This window comes from Triticum dicoccoides, chromosome 5A (genome assembly GCF_002162155.2).
Source record: "Triticum dicoccoides isolate Atlit2015 ecotype Zavitan chromosome 5A, WEW_v2.0, whole genome shotgun sequence".
In the NCBI taxonomy this organism is placed as follows: Eukaryota; Viridiplantae; Streptophyta; class Magnoliopsida; order Poales; family Poaceae; genus Triticum; species Triticum dicoccoides.
In genome coordinates, this window is record NC_041388.1 from 288,776,060 (window position 1) to 288,794,331 (window position 18,272).

The 18,272-nt window shown below is 46.0% G+C and overlaps 1 protein-coding gene across 1 annotated transcript; it reads left to right on the plus strand.

Annotated features, from left to right (window-relative positions):
• Positions 1-11,187: 11,187 nt before the first annotated feature.
• On the plus strand, positions 11,188-15,080 carry LOC119297224 (protein DCL homolog, chloroplastic-like). Its single transcript, XM_037575100.1, has 3 exons — positions 11,188-11,499; positions 13,984-14,098; positions 14,499-15,080. Exons 1-3 carry the CDS (start codon positions 11,261-11,263, stop codon positions 14,694-14,696), a joined length of 552 nt encoding a protein of 183 aa, XP_037430997.1. The 5' UTR covers positions 11,188-11,260; the 3' UTR covers positions 14,697-15,080.
• The last annotated feature ends 3,192 nt before the right edge of the window (positions 15,081-18,272 follow it).

An 18,272-nucleotide genomic window follows, 5' to 3' on the forward strand; every position in this document is an offset into this window, starting at 1 on the left:
TGGTGCACGGTTGGGTAGCGATGCACCAGGAATTAAGTCAATTTGATGCTCAATCCCTCGAATAGGTGGTAATCCCGGTGGCACGTCTTGTGGGAAGACGTCAGCGAACTCCTGCAAAATGTTAGTGACAGCAGGGGGCAAAGAGGAAGGCACGTCCTCGAATGAAAATAATGCCTCTTTGCACACAAAAGCATAGCAAACAGATTTGCTAGAATCTAGCTCATCAATATCAGATTTGGTGGCAAGTAAACATGCACTTTTCAATTTAATTTCTGAAGCAACAGTAGATGGTTTATTATTAGGCTTCATTTGTTGCTCAAATTCTTTTGCCACAATCTGATTTTCACTCTTATTTTTCTCCTATTTTGCTTTATTAGCTCTATTAATATCATCTTTCAAAATGGAATCAGGAGTCATAGGAAGCAAAGTAATATTTTTATCCTTATGAACAAGAGTATACTGATTGTTTCTACCATGGTGTACAGAATTTTTATCAAATTGCCATGGTCTACCAAGTAATAAGGAACATGCTTGCATAGGTACCACATCACAATCAACATAATCAGCATATGTAGAGATACTAAAATGCACACGAACAGTACATGTTACCTTAACCTTGCCGCTGTTGTTGAACCATTGGATGTAGTAAGGATGTGGATGTGGTCTTGTGGTGAGAGATAGCTTCTCCACCATCTCCATGCTAGCCAAGTTGTTGCAGCTCCCTCCATCTATGATGACGCGAATAGAACGTTCCTTCACAACTCCCTTTTGTATGGAACAAATTATGCCTCTGATTTTGCTCAGCTTGTGTAACCTGCACACTCACAACATGTTGAGCAACTAAACATTCATACCTGTGAGCATCTTCAGCAGCCATGTATTGCGTCTCATGATCAGAATCATCTCCACCGCGTTCTTCATGTGTAATAAGAGCCAAAGTCTCCTCATCATAGTCACCAGCGGACTCATACCCACCATCCTCAGTAACAATCATCACACGCTTAGATGGGCATTCTCTCGCATAATGACCTCCACCCTTGCAACGTCGACAAATAATATCATGTGTTTGCCCTGTTGATGCCATGGATGAAGAAGAACTCTTTGCAGGCCCAGGAGGTGTGCTCTTGGCAGATAGTGGTGATTGTGCCTGCTTTATTGTATCACGGTTGGAGGTGGTAGCCGACGGAGGTGCCGGTGTAGCAGAACGTGTGGAAGTAGATGATGCACGTGGTGTCCATGATGAAGGTCGACCTGCAGAAAAGTTAGCCCGCGCCAATGCCTATCGATCCTGCACTTCACGTTCAGCTTTACAAGCAAGATGGAATAAACGAGTGATATTATTATAATCCTTATAGTCTAGAATGGTATGAATCTCTCTATTTAATCCACCCAGAAAACATGCAGGCATAGCTTCATTCTCCTCAACAATACCACATCTAATCAAGCCAGTTTGTAATTCCTGATAATATTCTTCTACCGAATTTTTTCCTTGTCTTAAGCGCTGCAATTTTTGACGTAATTCATGTTGATAATATGGTGGAACCCAACGAGTATGCATAGCAGTTTTCAAAGCAGCCCAAGTAGCTGGAACAGGATATAATCGACAATGTTCAGACCACCAAACACATGCAAAGCTAGTGAAAGCACAAACAGCAGCAGGAACACGTCTCTCCTCAGGATATTGTAAACATGTAAATCGTTGTTCAGTTTCTAACTTCCAAGTAAGATATATATCAGGAACATATCTACCCTCAAATGGTGGAATATTCAATTTCAGTTTAGGGAGATGGCCATGATCTCGAACCTGAGGGGGAGCCCTAACATTGCCATTATTTGCATGTGGACGACCTGGTGGTTGTGGTGCTGGTGGTTGCACGTAGTTCTGATTTTGATCAACCTCATCCTCGTAATCTCCCACATAATCATCCTCCTCCACATCAGCAGCAGGAGCCACAGAAGTATCAACAGCAGCACCAGCAGTTTGGCCAGGCTAAAGAGGGACACGGCTCACTCGACGGAGGGCTGTTTCCCGACATGGAGGTAGTCGTTGTTGTTGTTGTTGCAGAGGTGCGGCAGGTGCAGCCGGTGGTGGTGGTGGAAAACGCGAAAGCAATTCAGCAAACTTGTTATCGAGCTTTGTTTCAAATGTCTTCTCCATGCCATCTATCTTCTCCATGGCCTCGTCAAATCTGTTTAGCACATCTTGCACCTGTCCACTCATCATTTGCTGAAACTTATAATGAAGCTCCTTGTTCGTCAAGTTCTCCCAGTCAGTCTCGTCGGCTTGTGATCCTGGCATGGTTAATAGCAATAGAAACACACAAGAATATGATCCTACAGACTACTAACAAGTGGTGGTGGTGGCGGGTGTCACAAATACGTCAAGCAAATCTCAAATTCTTACCAGTTCTTACCCAGCAGCAGGCGGTGATCGGCAACCGATGTAGTTAAAACTCTCAAAGCTTGGATAGAGCGATTATCAGGGAGAGTCAAACGCACGATGTAGATGTATGTGGAGCTGGGAAGGCTTATAATATGGTAGCAAAAAGGGTCAACAATAATCAATTTAGAGATGCAAAGTTGAATAAATGCTCAACGATGGTACTGTGCTGGTCCTAGGCTAGACCGTACTAGAGACGCGAGCCTAGAACACTAACAAAATCACGACGCTGCACGTAAACAAGGGAGGAGCACACTCTGAATTTTTTTATTTTTTTTTTCACTTTTTTCCTCTTTTTTTTACTTTTTTTCCTCTTTTTTTTGCTCCGCAACAATTGTTTTTTGAAAAAGTCTACAAATGTCCTAAAAACTGCCTAGCCAGAATTTTCCAGACTTAGTTTTTTTGAAACTGGAACTATTTTTCTTCTGCGGATGGCTCGGAAGTTGGGGAGTCCTTCTCTGTCATGACTCGGAGTATGGCATGATCTGGAAATTCAAAACAGAGTAACAAAATACTGGACTCGGAATAGGACTGGTGGCGGAGATGAATCCGGTGGAACTCGGACTGGTGGCGGAGATGAATCTGGTGGAACTCGGACTGGTGGCGGATATATGTTGCAGGTGGACTCGGATTGGTGTGATGGCGGCGGATATGTGGTGGCGTATATGGACTCGGATTGGCGGTGAATATGTGGTATATGGCAGCAGCGATGATGATGATGCAGTGGTGATATATGGCAGCGGCGACGTGACAACCTGTGAACAGAACTCAAAACTCTAAAGGACTAGACGCTAAAACCAGCAACTTGACACGACAGTGCAACCGCAAATTCAACAAAGCAAATACAGAAAATATTATGCAAAGGCTCAGATTGGTTCGGATGGGATGAACTAACCCTAATTTTTTTGGCTTTTTCGTGGACTATAGGTATGAAGAACAGACTCGATCTAAACTACGAAAAACTGTAAAATCTCACCGAGCAACCTAGAAATCTGATACCACTTGATAGAGGCAAAGGCGTCCCGTCTTTCGATGAGATGGTGGCTATCGTTTTGAAGGAAATCAACTTTCACGATCCGACTACGAACGTGCGAGGACGCCGCGCCTTAGCAATCGCTAGACCAACTCCGAGAGGTTATTGACCACGCCGGAGCATGATCAACCTAACCACGAAGGTCTGTTTCCTGCAGGCAAACAAAGAACAAGCAAGAAACTAAGATTGCAATCTGGATATTGCGAATATAAGATGAAAGCTTTATTGGTCAAGGTGGGGTTCTGTGACGCCTTGGTCTGGTCGTTGAACACAAACGAAGTACGCGAAGTTGCAACTATGGCGAACTTTTGATCTAAACAAAACCCAAAGTCTAAACGGTGCCCTAAGGGCTGTATATATGGAGGAAGAGGGGGGGATTTCGTGGCCCTTGTGGAAGGGGTCTGAAACCAACCCTATCTCTTGTTTCCCCACACATACGGACTCTAAAAACAGCCTATACTTATGTATTTCAAAATTACATGGGCCTGGCCCAATAATAAGGTGACGCAGCACCTAGAATAGCCTCTGGACGAAGTTTATGAAGTGGCATCTTGTATATTTCGTCCAAGGCTTCATGCACTCATTATGGTGGCTTCAATGTCCTGAAATCGTCACTTGTAACTCCGTTTTTGTTCCCCTTGCGCATGCCATCAACTCCATGCTTGTTCTTGCTTCAATGTTCATCACTCTTATCCATGCCAGGCCCTTCATTTGTAAGCAAAACAAATGTATCCAATTTAGGCAGCATCATATTCTCATGAACATTAAAATCATTACCAAGAAACGAAAGTACCTGGTAATTTAATTGGCGTGCGTGAGCTCTAGTAATTGGTCTAGTATAGGTAGTAGTAGGGGTTGTGGGTGTAACAATGGTATTGATGTCCTCATCAGTAACAGTTCCCGAGCCCGAAGCTTTTGACGCCATTAGAGCATCTCCAGCCGCGCCCCCAACAGGCCCTCTTCAGGCGTTTTTGCCGCGCCGGCGCCCAAAAGTCGGCCCAGTCGCGCCCAGTAGCCCTTTTTCGCCGGCTTGGGCCGAAACTGGTGCCGGCGGACCCGAGCCGAACCCGGCGCGCTGGGGGCGCCGTCACAAGCGAAAAGGGGCGTGGGGCCACTCTATCGGCGAGTCGACCTCTTCCCGTCGTTTCTTCCCGCCCTCGCCCCCCACTTCCCTCTCATTCTCTCCTTTTCTCCCGCCAATCTCCCTCCCGCTCGCCTCCCCACGGCCGCCATGCCGCCGAAGAAGTACGTGATCAAGGCAATGGCGAATCAAGGCCGAGTTCGACGAGCGCAAACTCATCGACCCCTACTTCAAAGGCGTCTACATGCAACACGGGGCGAAGGAAATGGCGAACCATTGGGGGCTCATCCAGGCGGCGTGCAACAAATGGCATGGGATTGTCGAAGAGATCGCGGCTCGCCCGGAGAGCGGCGCCAACATTGAGAATCAGGTATGGCACGCCGGTCTCCCGCTTTTCTTCGTTGTGTGCGCCCGCCAACTGTTTGTTCCTAGGCACAGCTGGTGCACATGTTCGCCATGTATCGCTAGGGAAACAGCGACCAAGAATTCAAGTACCTCCACGTCTACAAGCGGATCAACAAATGCGAGAAGTGGGCGGAAGTCCGACGCACCTTCGACAAGGCCAAGGAGACCTACAAGCCGGACGCGCCGACGCCGGGCGCGTCAGAAGGGCGGCCGGACGGCAACAAAGGGGCCAAGAAGGGGAAACACGCCGACGCGGCTGCCGCGTGAGTGCAAGAGTTCATTGAGCGTTGCCTCGTCGATGCACAGGCCCGAGCGGCCCTGCGTGAAGAGAAGACCGAGGCGCGGTGGTCGGCATTGATGACGAACAGCGCCGTCAAGCTCGACCTGCTCCGGACCAACGTCGCCGCGAAGAAGAGGAGCACCGACCTGGCTTTTTTGATGGGCGGGGCGGACATGCTCCAGCGCAATGACGAGAAGCTCAAGGCGTGGTACATGGCGGAGCACGGCCTCATCCTGAACCAGCTGCCGACGACGGCGACGCCAACTCCCGCGCCCACGCCCACGCCGCCGCCAAGCCCGAGTGATGATGCCTCCACGACGCCCGGCAGCACCGAAGCCGCGCCGACGCTGCGCAGCACAGAAGCAGCTCCGACACAGCCAAGCCCGCGCACGCCGACTCCGTCGATGCCGGAGGCCGACCCTGCCGAGTGATGCACGCGTCCAGATTTGTGGCGCTCTTTTTTGTATGCCGAACTGTGACCTACGATCGCGCGAACTGTGTCGGACTGTGGCATATGATCACCGGACTTGTGGCATGTTTTGTGATGAGCAGGAAGTTCCCAAGTTTGAAATTGCCGCATCCTGGGGACGGCGCCTGGGGGCATGACTGGGAGCTAGGTCGCCCCCAGGGACCGATCTAGCATCGGTTCGTCCTTAGGCCGCTCTTTTTAAGCGTTTTGGGGAGCCGAACGGCTGGAGATGCTCTTAGATCTCTTGCCCGTGAAGTTATGTCCGCGGGCGGTGGTTCCCAAGTGCCTGCTTTTTCTTTTTTTTGAAATAAAATGAAACTTTATTCATTAGAAATAACCAATACATTGTTTGTGAGGAAGAGTACAATTTCATTGATAGGCTCCTCGAACCAATCTAAAGTTGAAGAAAATCTAGCTAACTTAGCAAGTTCATGTGCTACTCTATTTGCCTCTCTATTACAATGTTCGAATCTAGTCACGATAAAATCACATGCATAGTGGAAGCAGTCATCAAAAATTGCCGCTGCCGCACCCGTTGACTGTCCTCCATCCTGCATGGTCTCAATCACCTCCAGATTATCTGAGTTGATGATTAGGCGATTGCACCCTGCCCTTTGCGCTAGTGTTAGTCCAAATTTGAGGGCTAAAGCTTCTGCCATCAGAACATCCACACAATGGTCAATCTTTTCATTTCCTCCTGCAATAAACCTACCTTTGTCGTCTCGCAAAACCGCCCCCATCGTACCCTTCAGCATGTCATGGTCAAAAGAGGCGTCAACATTGAGTTTCACGAAACCCCTTGGGGGACAATGCCAACCCCCTTTTTTCATGGACGCTTTGAAGATGATGCATTTACAAAATTGTATGTGAGGGCTATGATCCCCATTGATATCTGAGTTGCATTCTGAGTTGTTTCCTTGTGCACTAATTTCCTTCTCTCCCACCATAGATACCAAGCTGAAATAGCTATCATTTCTCGTATATTTTGGTACCCCATAATACGCAAATCTTGATCTGGAAGAACTAAAAGGTATTCCAGTATTGCCTCTCCAGCACGATCAACCTCACAAGCTCTATCAATAATCTCATCTATTCCTAGCCTCTTCCAAACCTCCTTTGCTTTATTACATAGGAAAAGCATATGCTTCGTGTCTTCTACACCCTGAGAGCAAGTAGGGCAAAGGGGCGAGACCTTCATGTGTCTATTAGCAAGTGTTGCCCGACATGGGAGAGTGCCATGTAACGTACGCCATATAAATTTTTTGACTTTTGCTGGACAGGATAATTTCCATATCTGACACCAAATAGGGTTAGTTGTGGTTCGCCCCATCCCGTTAGAGTGTTTTAGTTTACTGCCGTACTGATCATTCCACTCCACGAAATAAGCAGACCGTACCGAGAACATACCATTTTTCGTATAACTCCAAGCAATGAAATCTGACATGTTATGTTGCGAAAGAGGGATTTTAAGAATCTGTTCAGCATCAATGGGCCACATAGTTTGTCTAATCAGGTCCTCATCCCAAATATTGGAAACAGGGTCAATCAGATCAACCACTCTTGATAACAGTTGTCCCCTCCTAGGAGTCACAATCTTCCTAGTGGCACAATTTGGGATCCATGCATCTTCCCAAATGTTGATGTTATGTCCGTTTCCCACTCGCCAAATATAGCCGCGTTTCAGAGTAGTAATGCCTGCCATAATGCTTTGCCAGGTGAAGGAAGCACCATGTTTTGGCTTGGAATTCAGCAAATCGTCATCAGGGTAGTACTTGGCCCTTAGAATAGTGGCACACAAGGAATCGGGATTATCAAGGAGACGCCATGCCTGTTTGGCCAGCAGAGCCAGGTTGAAACAGTGGATATCACGGAATCCCATTCCTCCTTGGGTTTTTGGTACACACATTTTCCACCAGGCCATCCAGTGCATCCTCCTCTGGTTCTCCTCGTCTCCCCACCAGAAATGCGTTATCACGTCAATGATTCCTTCACAAATTTTTTTAGGAATTTTAAAGACCGACATTGCATAGGTAGGTATGGCTTGGATCACAGCCTTGAGCAGGATCTCCTTCCCCCCGGCAGATAGTAGTTTTTCCTTCCAACCACTAATTTTCTTAACAATACGTTAAATCAGAAATTTAAAGCAGTCTGTTTTATCAACGCCCACATTTGCTGGCAAGACCAAGTATTTGTCATTCAGGGCCTCCGTCATTATATTGAGCATTGTACACAAGTGTTCTCTGACCTCTACCTTTGTATTGGGGCTAAAGAAAATACTAGACTTTTCCACGCTTACCAGCTGTCCCGACGCCGCACAATATAAATCTAGTGCTAATTTCAGGGCCGCCGCATTATGTTGGTTGGCTTTCATCAAGATCAACGAGTCATCCGCAAAGAGGAGATTAGTTACTGGTGGGGCATCTCTACAGACTTTAACTCCTGAAATGTTTCCATTCTCCTCAGCATGCGAGAGCAAGGCATTCAACCCTTCTATGCACAACAGGAATAGGTAAGGTGATAGCGGGTCCCCCTGTCTCAACCCTCTAGTAGGCTTAAAACTCTCACTTTCCTCTGCATTTATCCTTACTTTGTATTCTACTGTTGTGACGCATTGCATAATCAAATTAACCCACTCTCGACGGAAACCCAATTTCAGCATAATCTCCTTCAGAAAAGCCCACTCGACTCTATCGTAGGCTTTGTGCATGTCAAGTTTTATAGCACACAAGCCCTCTCTACCCTCTCTTTTGTTCTTGATTGTGTGAAAACATTCGTAGGCCATTAAAATATTATCGGTTATCAATCTTCCTGGTACAAAAGCACTTTGTGTTGGACTAATAATTTCTGGTAGAAGGATCTTCAATCGAGAGGCCACCATTTTTGCAATTATTTTGTATACCACATTACATAAGCTGATCGGCCTAAATTAGGATACCTTTTCTGGTGTGTTAATCTTGGGAATCATCACGATTGCAGTATCATTCCAATCATCCGGGATAGTACATGTGTTGATTGCTTTCAGAACCTCCTCAATTAGGTCTTCCCCTAGCATGGGCCAGAACCTTTTATAGAAGATAGCGTGGAGTCCATCTGGTCCTGGAGCTTTCAAGTCCCCAATATCAAATAAAGCCTTGCGAACATCTTCTGCGGTATAAGGAGCAAGTAGAGCATTGTTCATTTCGTTTGACACTCTCTTACGCACAATTGATAAAACTTCTTGATTCGGATGCTGAACTTCCGATGTGAAAAGCTTTGTGAAATATTCAGTTATGTGATTCGTCAACTCCTTTTCTGTTAACCATTTTCCAGACTCATCTAATAGTTTCTTTATATTATTCCTTTTTTCCTAGCCGTGGCAGCATTATGGAAAAAAGACGTATTACGATCCCCATGCATCAACCAGTTTGCCCGTCCTCTTTGTAACCAGAAAATTTCCTCTTGATCCAAGATATTTTCAATTAGCACAATAATTTCCTTCTGACGACCTTGAGACTCCATATTTAATGGGCCCCGCCTTAATCTCTCCAATTCTTTTTTTAATTTTCTAATTCTCACCTTTGGTCCCTTTAGAGTTTCCCGGTCCCATGTATGTAGATCGGCATGTACTGCTCTCGTACGATTAGCAAGTGATGGTCCAATCCCGGCAAGTCTTGCTTTCTCCCAAGATGCCTTAACAATTTCAGTAACTGTCTCTTCCTTCAACCACCTCGCCTCAAACTATTTAACCCGTCCTTCTGGTCGTTTAAAGATTTTTTCATCCAAGTAATCCGTATCCAGTATGATTGGGCGGTGGTCAGAATGAACATGTTCTTCATTGATAACTGCCGCTCGTGGAAATTTGTTTGCCCACGCTATATTGCAGACCCCTCGATCAAGACGTTCACGAATTTCGCCTCTCCTCCAAGTGAACAGGTCACCCGTATAGCCAAGGTCATCCAGCCCGCAATCCATTAGGCATTCACGAAATTCTCTCATCATACCAAGTGGTCTAGCAATACCACCCTCTTTTTCTAACGGGTATAAAATTTCATTAAAGTCCCCCAAAACAACCCAGGGGTGATTGCCCTTACTATATAGGTTGCGAATATCGTCCCAAGAAAGATGGCGCTCATTCCATTTCGGACGACCATAGAAACCCGTGAACCGCCACTGAACCGCTTCCTCATTCATAAAAACAATATCAATAAAGTGGGACGAGATATAGTTCAACTCGATTTTATTTGACTCCTGATAAAACAAAACTAGGCCACCGGCCTTACCATCGCTTTCCACTACTAACATAGAACCAAAACCTAAATTACGACGAAGCTCATCGACTTTACAATTATTCAAATGAGATTCAGAAAAAAAAAATCTGCCCTTGTACGCTCCTGTAGGTCCAGGAGCTCACAAACTGCCGTGCTGGAGAGCATACCACGGCAGTTCCATCCTAAAATTTTCATTTGGCTCGGCGGTCCTCCTCGGAGGCCGCCGATGTGCCAATCTCGTCTTTCTCTTCGCCAACCGATTCCACTCCCTGCGGAACGTACTCTTCTTCCTTCTCGTCGGTCTCCTTTGCGACGTGTGTAACTCCGCCCTCCTCGTCCTGGACCGCTACAACTCTACCCGTACACACCCGTTTGGATGAGACGATTACATCACCATATAACATGCGTTCATAGCTATCCATCTCTTTTTCAAAAGAAAACTCTAAGTCACTCCCCGTCGGTTGAATTCCAAAAGAATGCCTCCTTTTTTTCCCTAGTACTTGTTTGCGGGCATCCTCAGCTCTGTTTGGCTGCCCCTTTCTTTTGTCTTTCTTCTTTGAGTTGCCCTGCATAGAGTTTTTAGCTGCACTGAATGTAAAGCGTACAGCATTATTTTTCACACCACCACCTGTAGTGATCCTTGCAGCAATCGCGCTGGACAGCGCCTCTAGCACACCCGGCTGGAAGAGGACGCTGCCATTAACACCCCCAGGCGCTGGGACCTGGCTGGGCATCCCCTGAGAATGAGTGCAAATGGCCACCTGACCCGCCTGGATGGCTTGGACCGAGTCAACGTTAGTCTGCAGCTGCTGGTTTTGCATCATTTCCTGACGCAAGTCCTCCAGGGCTACTTGGCCCTGGACCTTATTGTCCCGCCCGGCAAGAGCAGCCATTGCGCCCTCCTGGTCCTCTTGACCAAGTGCCGCGCCTGCCGGTGCAGGCTGTAAGACCCCTCGAGCCCGGCCCTCCTGGCCGGTGGACATCTTGTCGGAAGAGCTGGCCCCTTTATCGGAGACCGTGAGACCACCCACGCCAGTGGCCACCGTGGCGACGTCGGCGGGTTTGGCGATGTTGTTGTCGACGATGCCTGTTGGCGATGTTGTTCCCAAGTGCCTGCTAACCCCTCCTCCCTCGCTCGAGCGGCCAAGTGCCTGCTATCTCAATGGACGGTCATTGACATATTCGAACAGATGCTTGCTGGTGGTTTAAGATGGCCTGAGTCTCGAGAGAAAAAGCCCAGGCCCATACTGCCGATCTGTTTAAACCCCAAACAGGAAACCCTTTCTCGCCGTAGCTGAAGAAGTCATGGCCTTGGCCGCCGCCCTCGCTCGAGCGGCAACGCGCATCCTCCACGGCGGCTTCCCGCCGCACGCCACTTCTGCTGCACTCTACACCCGCAGCCGCCTGTTCTGCGACCTCCCCGCCGGCAACGAGCCCTCCGCTCCGGGGGCCAAGGAGGAGCAGTGGGAGGCGGCTGAGGCGGAGATCCTCCGCGAAGTTGGGCCCGTCGTGGAACTTGTCAAAAACATCCTCCATTCCAGGAGGTCAGTTGTTCGTTTCTCCTCTCGTTGCAATGAATAGGAAGCTCAAGTCGCAGACTCACGGATTTCTCAGTGCTGTGCACATTTGACTCGTAAGGTTTTCATGCCATAATGGTTCGAGAAAAAGAAACATTGTAAAAGAATGTGAGCTAGGTAATCAGGATTTCCTGAGAAATCGTCAAACTGGAAAGTTTTATAAAGAGAAATACACATGGATATCATTTGCAGCAAGGAGTACAAGGAAGATAACTGTATGTGAATATTTCTGTAAGATGCAAAGCATGATTGGTTTGATGTCAAAAATTGGCATGCCAACATTTGGCAAATGCCAAATATTGGCTTGTGCTTGATTGGTTACGAATTTTACTTGACAGCCTCACAAGAAGTTGCCAATTTTTGGCAACTTTTGATATTGCCAATTGTTGGCTTGCCAAGCATTGGCAATGCCAAATGTTGGCACCAAACCAATTAGCCTCGCAATTTTCCATTTCCTATATTGCTGTGGTTATGTTTAAACAACTGGAATATGTAGGACCATCGAAGCATTCTGTGATGAAAAATGTATTGTTGGATCATCACTATCTCTACTTACTTTAAAAAATGCGTAAGGTTTCCTCTCCCGTCGAACCTGCGTTTCGCTCGTACCTTCATCCTCCGTCAGACATCTTTGGTAATCCAATAAATAGCAATAAATTCATGGTTCGTAAGCACATAAGTATCATCCTTATCTTTGGTAACCCAATAAAGATCAATCAAAAACACACATACCTATTTTGTCAGTTTAAGAAATATCAGAAAATATATGCTTTATAACTAGACCATAATATTATTTTGTTTTGCATCAAAATTTGTCCTGTATGGTCCTTTTATTGTGTTAAAAACATATTTGGTCCCGTGGCAACGCACAGGCACATACCTAGTTCAATTAAATAACTAGAATACTGGAATGACTCTTTGATAGTTCAGCTCTCTTTATTAAGGAAGGGGATTCGATTGGGATTGGAGTGTCCAAGAAGGTTGATATGGTTGATTGCATAAGGTGATATGACCATATGGCTGGGTTGAGTTGCTTGTTCGATTTTTGTTTGACAATCACACGCCCTGAGACAGCTAGTGGTGGCTCTGCATTCAGCAGCGTGCGGCTTTGTCCTCCCGTAGATAGATGCGCGTCTTGTGTGTTGAGTTTGCCTTGTGGTGTGTGCAATGATTATCAGTCTAACGACTAGTCTTGACTAGTCGTGCAACTGATCTAGTAGTCTCAATCTGATTATACACATGCTCAGTACTTTGAAGCGATCAATTTCCCGGTCCCCAATTTTTTTTGAGGCCTATGTGGAAAAAATGGATCTGAAAGGAATAAAAGGTGTGCATCAATTGGTGAGGCAGCTGCTGCCGCCTACGAAGTGGAGACCAGCAGGTGAGCTGCTTCGCCATGAACCTATATTGGCTTGAGTCTGTGTCCGCCGTCGGCGGCCGCTCGAATTCGTCCCGCCCGTCGCACATCTCAAGGTTGTGTAGATCAATCAAACAGCGTTGACCAACAAATTACCTCTCAGATCAACTATTGGTTACCTGAACCTGACGAAGGAGTAGGACACGACTAGCTTCTTCGTGTAGACTAGCTCGTTGAGTCGAGCGGTGGAGCGACTGGTCATCGACTAGTCTAGACTTGTCTGGTTGTTTGAGTCCATCAACCCAATTTGGGAGGGATAAGTGAGCAGAGCTCAGCCCGCGGGAGGGGAAAAAAATTGCAACCCTAACTTTCCAGGCTCGCTCCACAATGAGCCGCCTCACCCGGCACTAGGCCGCTACCACTGCCCATTGCCCTCCACTGCCGCTGCTACCCACCACCACCGACGGCGTCAGCGGCCAGGAGCATTACAATGCTCTCCCTTCATTGTTGGTTCTGCTCCTCCCCTGGATCCACCCCTCTGCTGTTGAGCTCCTCCCCTTGCTGCTCTACTATGCTGATGTGATCCTCCTCTGGATCAACTCAATTTTTATTGTATAATATATAGTATGTACTATGTTCTACATTACATACTAGCTATTAGTAGTTGATTACTGTAAATTGAGTACTACGGTACCATGTCGACTAGTTCAGCAGTAGTCTAGGCTAGTTACGATTAGTCTATGAGTCTCAACCTCGGCTCCACTCGTAATTCTTGGGCGTGTGTTGAGTGTGTCCATGAGTTGCGTGTGCCTTGTGTTGTTGGATGTTCATGAGTTTGCCTTGTGGGGTGTGTTGTTGTATGTCCATGAGTTTGCCTTGGGGCGTGAATGTTGTAATTCCCAGCTCCGTGTAATGTTCATCCGATGGGGTGTGCTATATAGCTGTGAAGTCCTTGCGCCCCACCTTGTTTTAATCAAATGCAGGAAATCTTTCAAAAATGGTGCAGCTGATGAAAAGCGCACTTATGTAATGATATGTGCTTTTGTGTGCCTACGATCATATATCACATTTTTGATAGTGTTCTGTTATAACAGATATGGAGATGGTGCGTTTTTAAGTCCGGAAGATGAAAAGGTTGTGGTAGAAAAGGTTCTTGCTCACCACCCCCGTTTCGAAGACAAGATTGGTTGTGGACTTGATGCTATTATGGTGAGTTAGCATGATCGGTTCTCTTTACTAAGATAGACATGAGACCCTAGAACAAATCTATTTATTTATTTTTGCTTTGTTTCTTCATTGCCATGCTTGTATTATTAAATATATTATCTTCAGAAATTTATCATGTGCTTGTTAGAATATCTCAGAACCTTAGTGTGTGCAGTACTTTTGATTTCTTAGGAGGACCTCCATGAGCATAAGAATAGAACTGCAGTCTCGAGTCTCAACCATTCTCCTGTTTATTTGTCCAGAAATTTTATTATTTCTGTTGAGGCTCAATCTTGATAATGTGCAAGTTCACCTTGTGAGAGTAATCTTTTCACTTTGAACCTAAGCATATGTAAATTTTGTGGACATCTCCTAATCTGTGGCATGCCCATCATGTTTGTAGGTTAACAAACATCCTGATTTCAAGATGTCCAGATGCCTGTATGTGGTTAGAACAAATGGCGATTGGGCGGATTTCTCATACCGCAAGTGTCTCCGGGCGTACATCAAAGGGGCCTATCCATCCCATGCGGATAAGTTTATAAATAAACATCATCTAGTTCAGAGGCGGTCACATCTTGGTCTACTTCCTCCAAAGTAGAAACTACCTATATAATGTTGCCATTTTCAGGTGGCTGGCACCAAAAATCTGTTTTGGTCCTGCTTACTATCGACCCTCATGGTGCATTTTGCGTGTAGAGCTGGTCGCACCGTCTCCTTTAGCCTATGTTTGGTATGTCAAGTGAATGAGGTCACTGTCCAGGCTCTCTTTGAAAGCAATGTGCAATATCCACTTTGTTGCTAAATCATCTGGCACTAAATCCTTAAACGGCTATATTCACGCGTATGTGTTATTCGTATCAATGTTTCATGTGGGGTTAACTGTTAAAAGTGAGTCTTGACTCAGATTTTGACATTTCGTATTACGGCCAAATTTCAAGCTCTGGCCTGCGGCCCACCAATCAAAGGAAGATGGCCAATATAATATTTTATGTAGTTTCCTTTCCAATGGTTTCGTGCCTTCTTATCTTTCAGTTATACTGTTTATTTCCCTTGATACTATTCAGTTATAAGATGCCTATAGGTGCCTTTTCTGTTTATAACTGACCTGGGCAGTTTTCCTCAAGGAATTTTTTTGCTCCATACTGGATCACAAACAGGTCCTATCTCCCTCAAGGAATGTTTTAGTGTGTTTGTTCACTCATTTCGATCTATATGTAATCCATATTAAAATATCTTCGGTAGCTTCTCGCCTCGTGCTGGGTCCAGTTCGACGCCCTTCGTGTTGACGGGCTTTGAGGGCGAGGCATGTGCCGAGGTTGTGTCTCCGGTGCTACAGATCATGCCCGAGCTACAGATATTGTGTGGGGAACCTGCTTCGCCTCTGCCGACGGAGCAGCTCAAGTTGGGATCCTTCCAGGCTTCAGAGGTGGCCCTGGTGCCCTTACCACCCCCCGTGGAGCCTTGTCAAGTGTCAGACAGCCTATCACTCAGCGTCGTGGAGCATGGAGTTTCGGATGTTGCTGCCCTTCCCTCGCCTGTGACCATCAAGCAAGTGGTGCCTGTGAGTGGCATGACCATCGAGTCAAGTGTGTCGGCACCTGCTCCAAATTCTAATGCTCTCTTCGCAAAGGAGCTTTGTGACTTGCTTGCCAGCGTGGAGGTTGCTAAACCTGGTTTGGGTAGGTCAATTGCTTGCCTCCTAACTGGGACGCCAATAAGGGGCAAATCAAAGAAGGTCGGCAAAGGCAAGAGTGGTGCCATAGGCAAGACGAATGTGCTTGCTTGATGGATGATCTTCGATCTCTTGGCTCGTCCTCTTGGACTGGGTTGCCTTTGTGGTTTGGGAGGAGCATGATGTCTTGTGTCGAGGTGTTCTTCTTGGGTCATTTGGCGTGGTAGCAATGTCGAGGTTGGTTGTTGTTAGTTTGAAGGGGCGTATGTGTTGTTGTGGGGTTTCATGTCATGTGAGTAGTTCGTCTGTGGTACGTTTGTAATGGTTTTTGCATGATCTTCCATAATTAATTGGGCAATTCTTTTTTTCTTAATTAATCGATTGTTCAAAACCTCAGTTTTGAGCATCATCACAGCACTCGCCCTGAACCTCACACATATGAACCCAAACACCCCAATAAATATTAGGGCAGTGCTAGGGATGATCAGACTGCTGATCCCTAACGTTGCATTTTTACAGAAGCCTGGTGAAATAAGTTTTCACCTGATGCTGTTTATTTTCACATTTTTTTTCCGACACAACTTAAACTTGCTTCGAATCTAAAAGATTTCTTTTCAAACAAAGCAACTTGTTTTCAACGTACAGTAGAAAAGTTAGGGTCCCGTCCAATGACTAGTTTGCTTTGGTGTTGGAAAGTTTGCTTCGATTTAGTATATAATTTTGCTTCCAAATCATGACGATGCTATATTTAATCAACTACCAAAATGCTTCCATAGAATTATGGATTTTGTTCCCATCAAATAAAAAATTGTTTATTTCGAATGACAAGGCGGTATGCTTTCGCAGCTATGAATCATTGCTTCTGTTAAATGGAGAATTTGCTTTGATTTAGTATATATTTTGCTTCCAAATCATGATGATGCTATATTTAATCAACTACCAAAAATGCTTCCATAGAATTATGGATTTTGTTTCCATCAAGTAGAAAATTGTTTGCGAACCAACCTGTGGTTGAGATGGTTAGGTGGACAGTGATATCCCCAACCCACCAGGGTTCAAATACTGGTGCTCGCATTATTCCTGAATTTATTTCAGGATTTCCGGCGATGCGCTTTTAGTAGGAGGAGACGTTCCCGTCGATGACGAGGTGTCTACGATGACTTCGTGTGCATCCATTGAGAGGACCCATGCAACTATTTTCTCCACCTCAGCACGTCCATCTTTTACGCCGACAACGTCATGCCATGAGGCCATTTTGAGGAGGCATAGAGAACCAATGAACCATGGTTGCCACTGTGTAATTGGATGAACCGTCTCACATGCACCGCGAGCTCGCCATCGTCAACAACCTAACTGCGTTTTGGGCTTTTGGCCCTAGCACACTTGGCATCTTTATTTCATGCCGGGTTGTAGCACAAAGTCTGTATAGTAAAAGCATCAGGGAGAAACAATGAAGCACATACTAGCAATAGTTGAGACAAAAATTGGGTCAATGAAGCAACGCCAGCAGCAATTGAAGCACACGCAGGTAACGGGTGACGCAAAACTTCACTATTAGTTACTAAAAGTACATAGCTTCAATGGTCGTAGCAAGAATAATTACCATAGAAACATATGCTACAAGAAATCAAAGTAGGAAGCATGCCTAACACAAAGCAACTATTTGATGCTCTCATGTAGGGGTGCAGGACGGCGTCCCGCTTAGACCCGCATAAGTCGAATGGCAATACAATTTAAGCTAATCCACCCAAACTCAATTACTAGAACTAAACTGTCTGTATACGAAGCGAGGCAGATCGGGCGCCACGCTGCACCCCTACTCTCATGCACTAGAAGCATAGAAATTTTATTTTAGATTGCCGGACAAGATTTAGGTGCACAAGTTTAAGGTATGCCTAACATTGTTGTGCGCTACATTAAACCTCTACATTAGGAGCATGTATATGGTACAAATCAAGAAAGAATGATTAACCAGAAGCACTAGGCAAATAAATCCATTCACATCGAAAAGCAAATCAAGATAGAGGATATCTAAGCACAGGCGCGTTGCAACCGATCTAGACGTCCGAGCACACATGGGTTGTGGACTTGTGGTACCTTCACCTGGATGCACCAACGCACGGATACACGGGAGCTTTCGACGTAATGATGCACCAAAGGAACTACGTTGATGGCGGCTTCCACTCAAGCACGAACAAGGCAACAACTAGCATAGCACAGCCACGCACGGCAAGTCTAACGCGAGCGCCTGGTTCTTGTTTGAATGAAAAGATTAACTTGTCTTGATTGATAGAAATAGTACAGCTTATATATGTTTGGAAGAGACGCATCGCACAAGATGCGATGGTTGGAACCGATGCAACGGTTAGAGGAGAGGGGAAAAGAGATGTGTCGGTTGCTACAAGACGCCTGCATGCCGCAGGACAAGGGGAGATTTCCCTCTAATTAATATGCGTTAACTAATCACAACACTCCCCCTAATCTACACTTGTCCATATAGAA

Bases quoted from the DNA above. Each gene is read 5' to 3' on its own strand.
- LOC119297224 (XM_037575100.1), top strand. From the start codon at position 11,261: ATGGCCTTGGCCGCCGCCCTCGCTCGAGCGGCAACGCGCATCCTCCAC. The intron at 11,500-13,983 runs GTCAGTTGTTCG...CTGTTATAACAG, and splicing joins AACATCCTCCATTCCAGGAG to ATATGGAGATGGTGCGTTTT. The intron at 14,099-14,498 runs GTGAGTTAGCAT...TCATGTTTGTAG, and splicing joins GTGGACTTGATGCTATTATG to GTTAACAAACATCCTGATTT.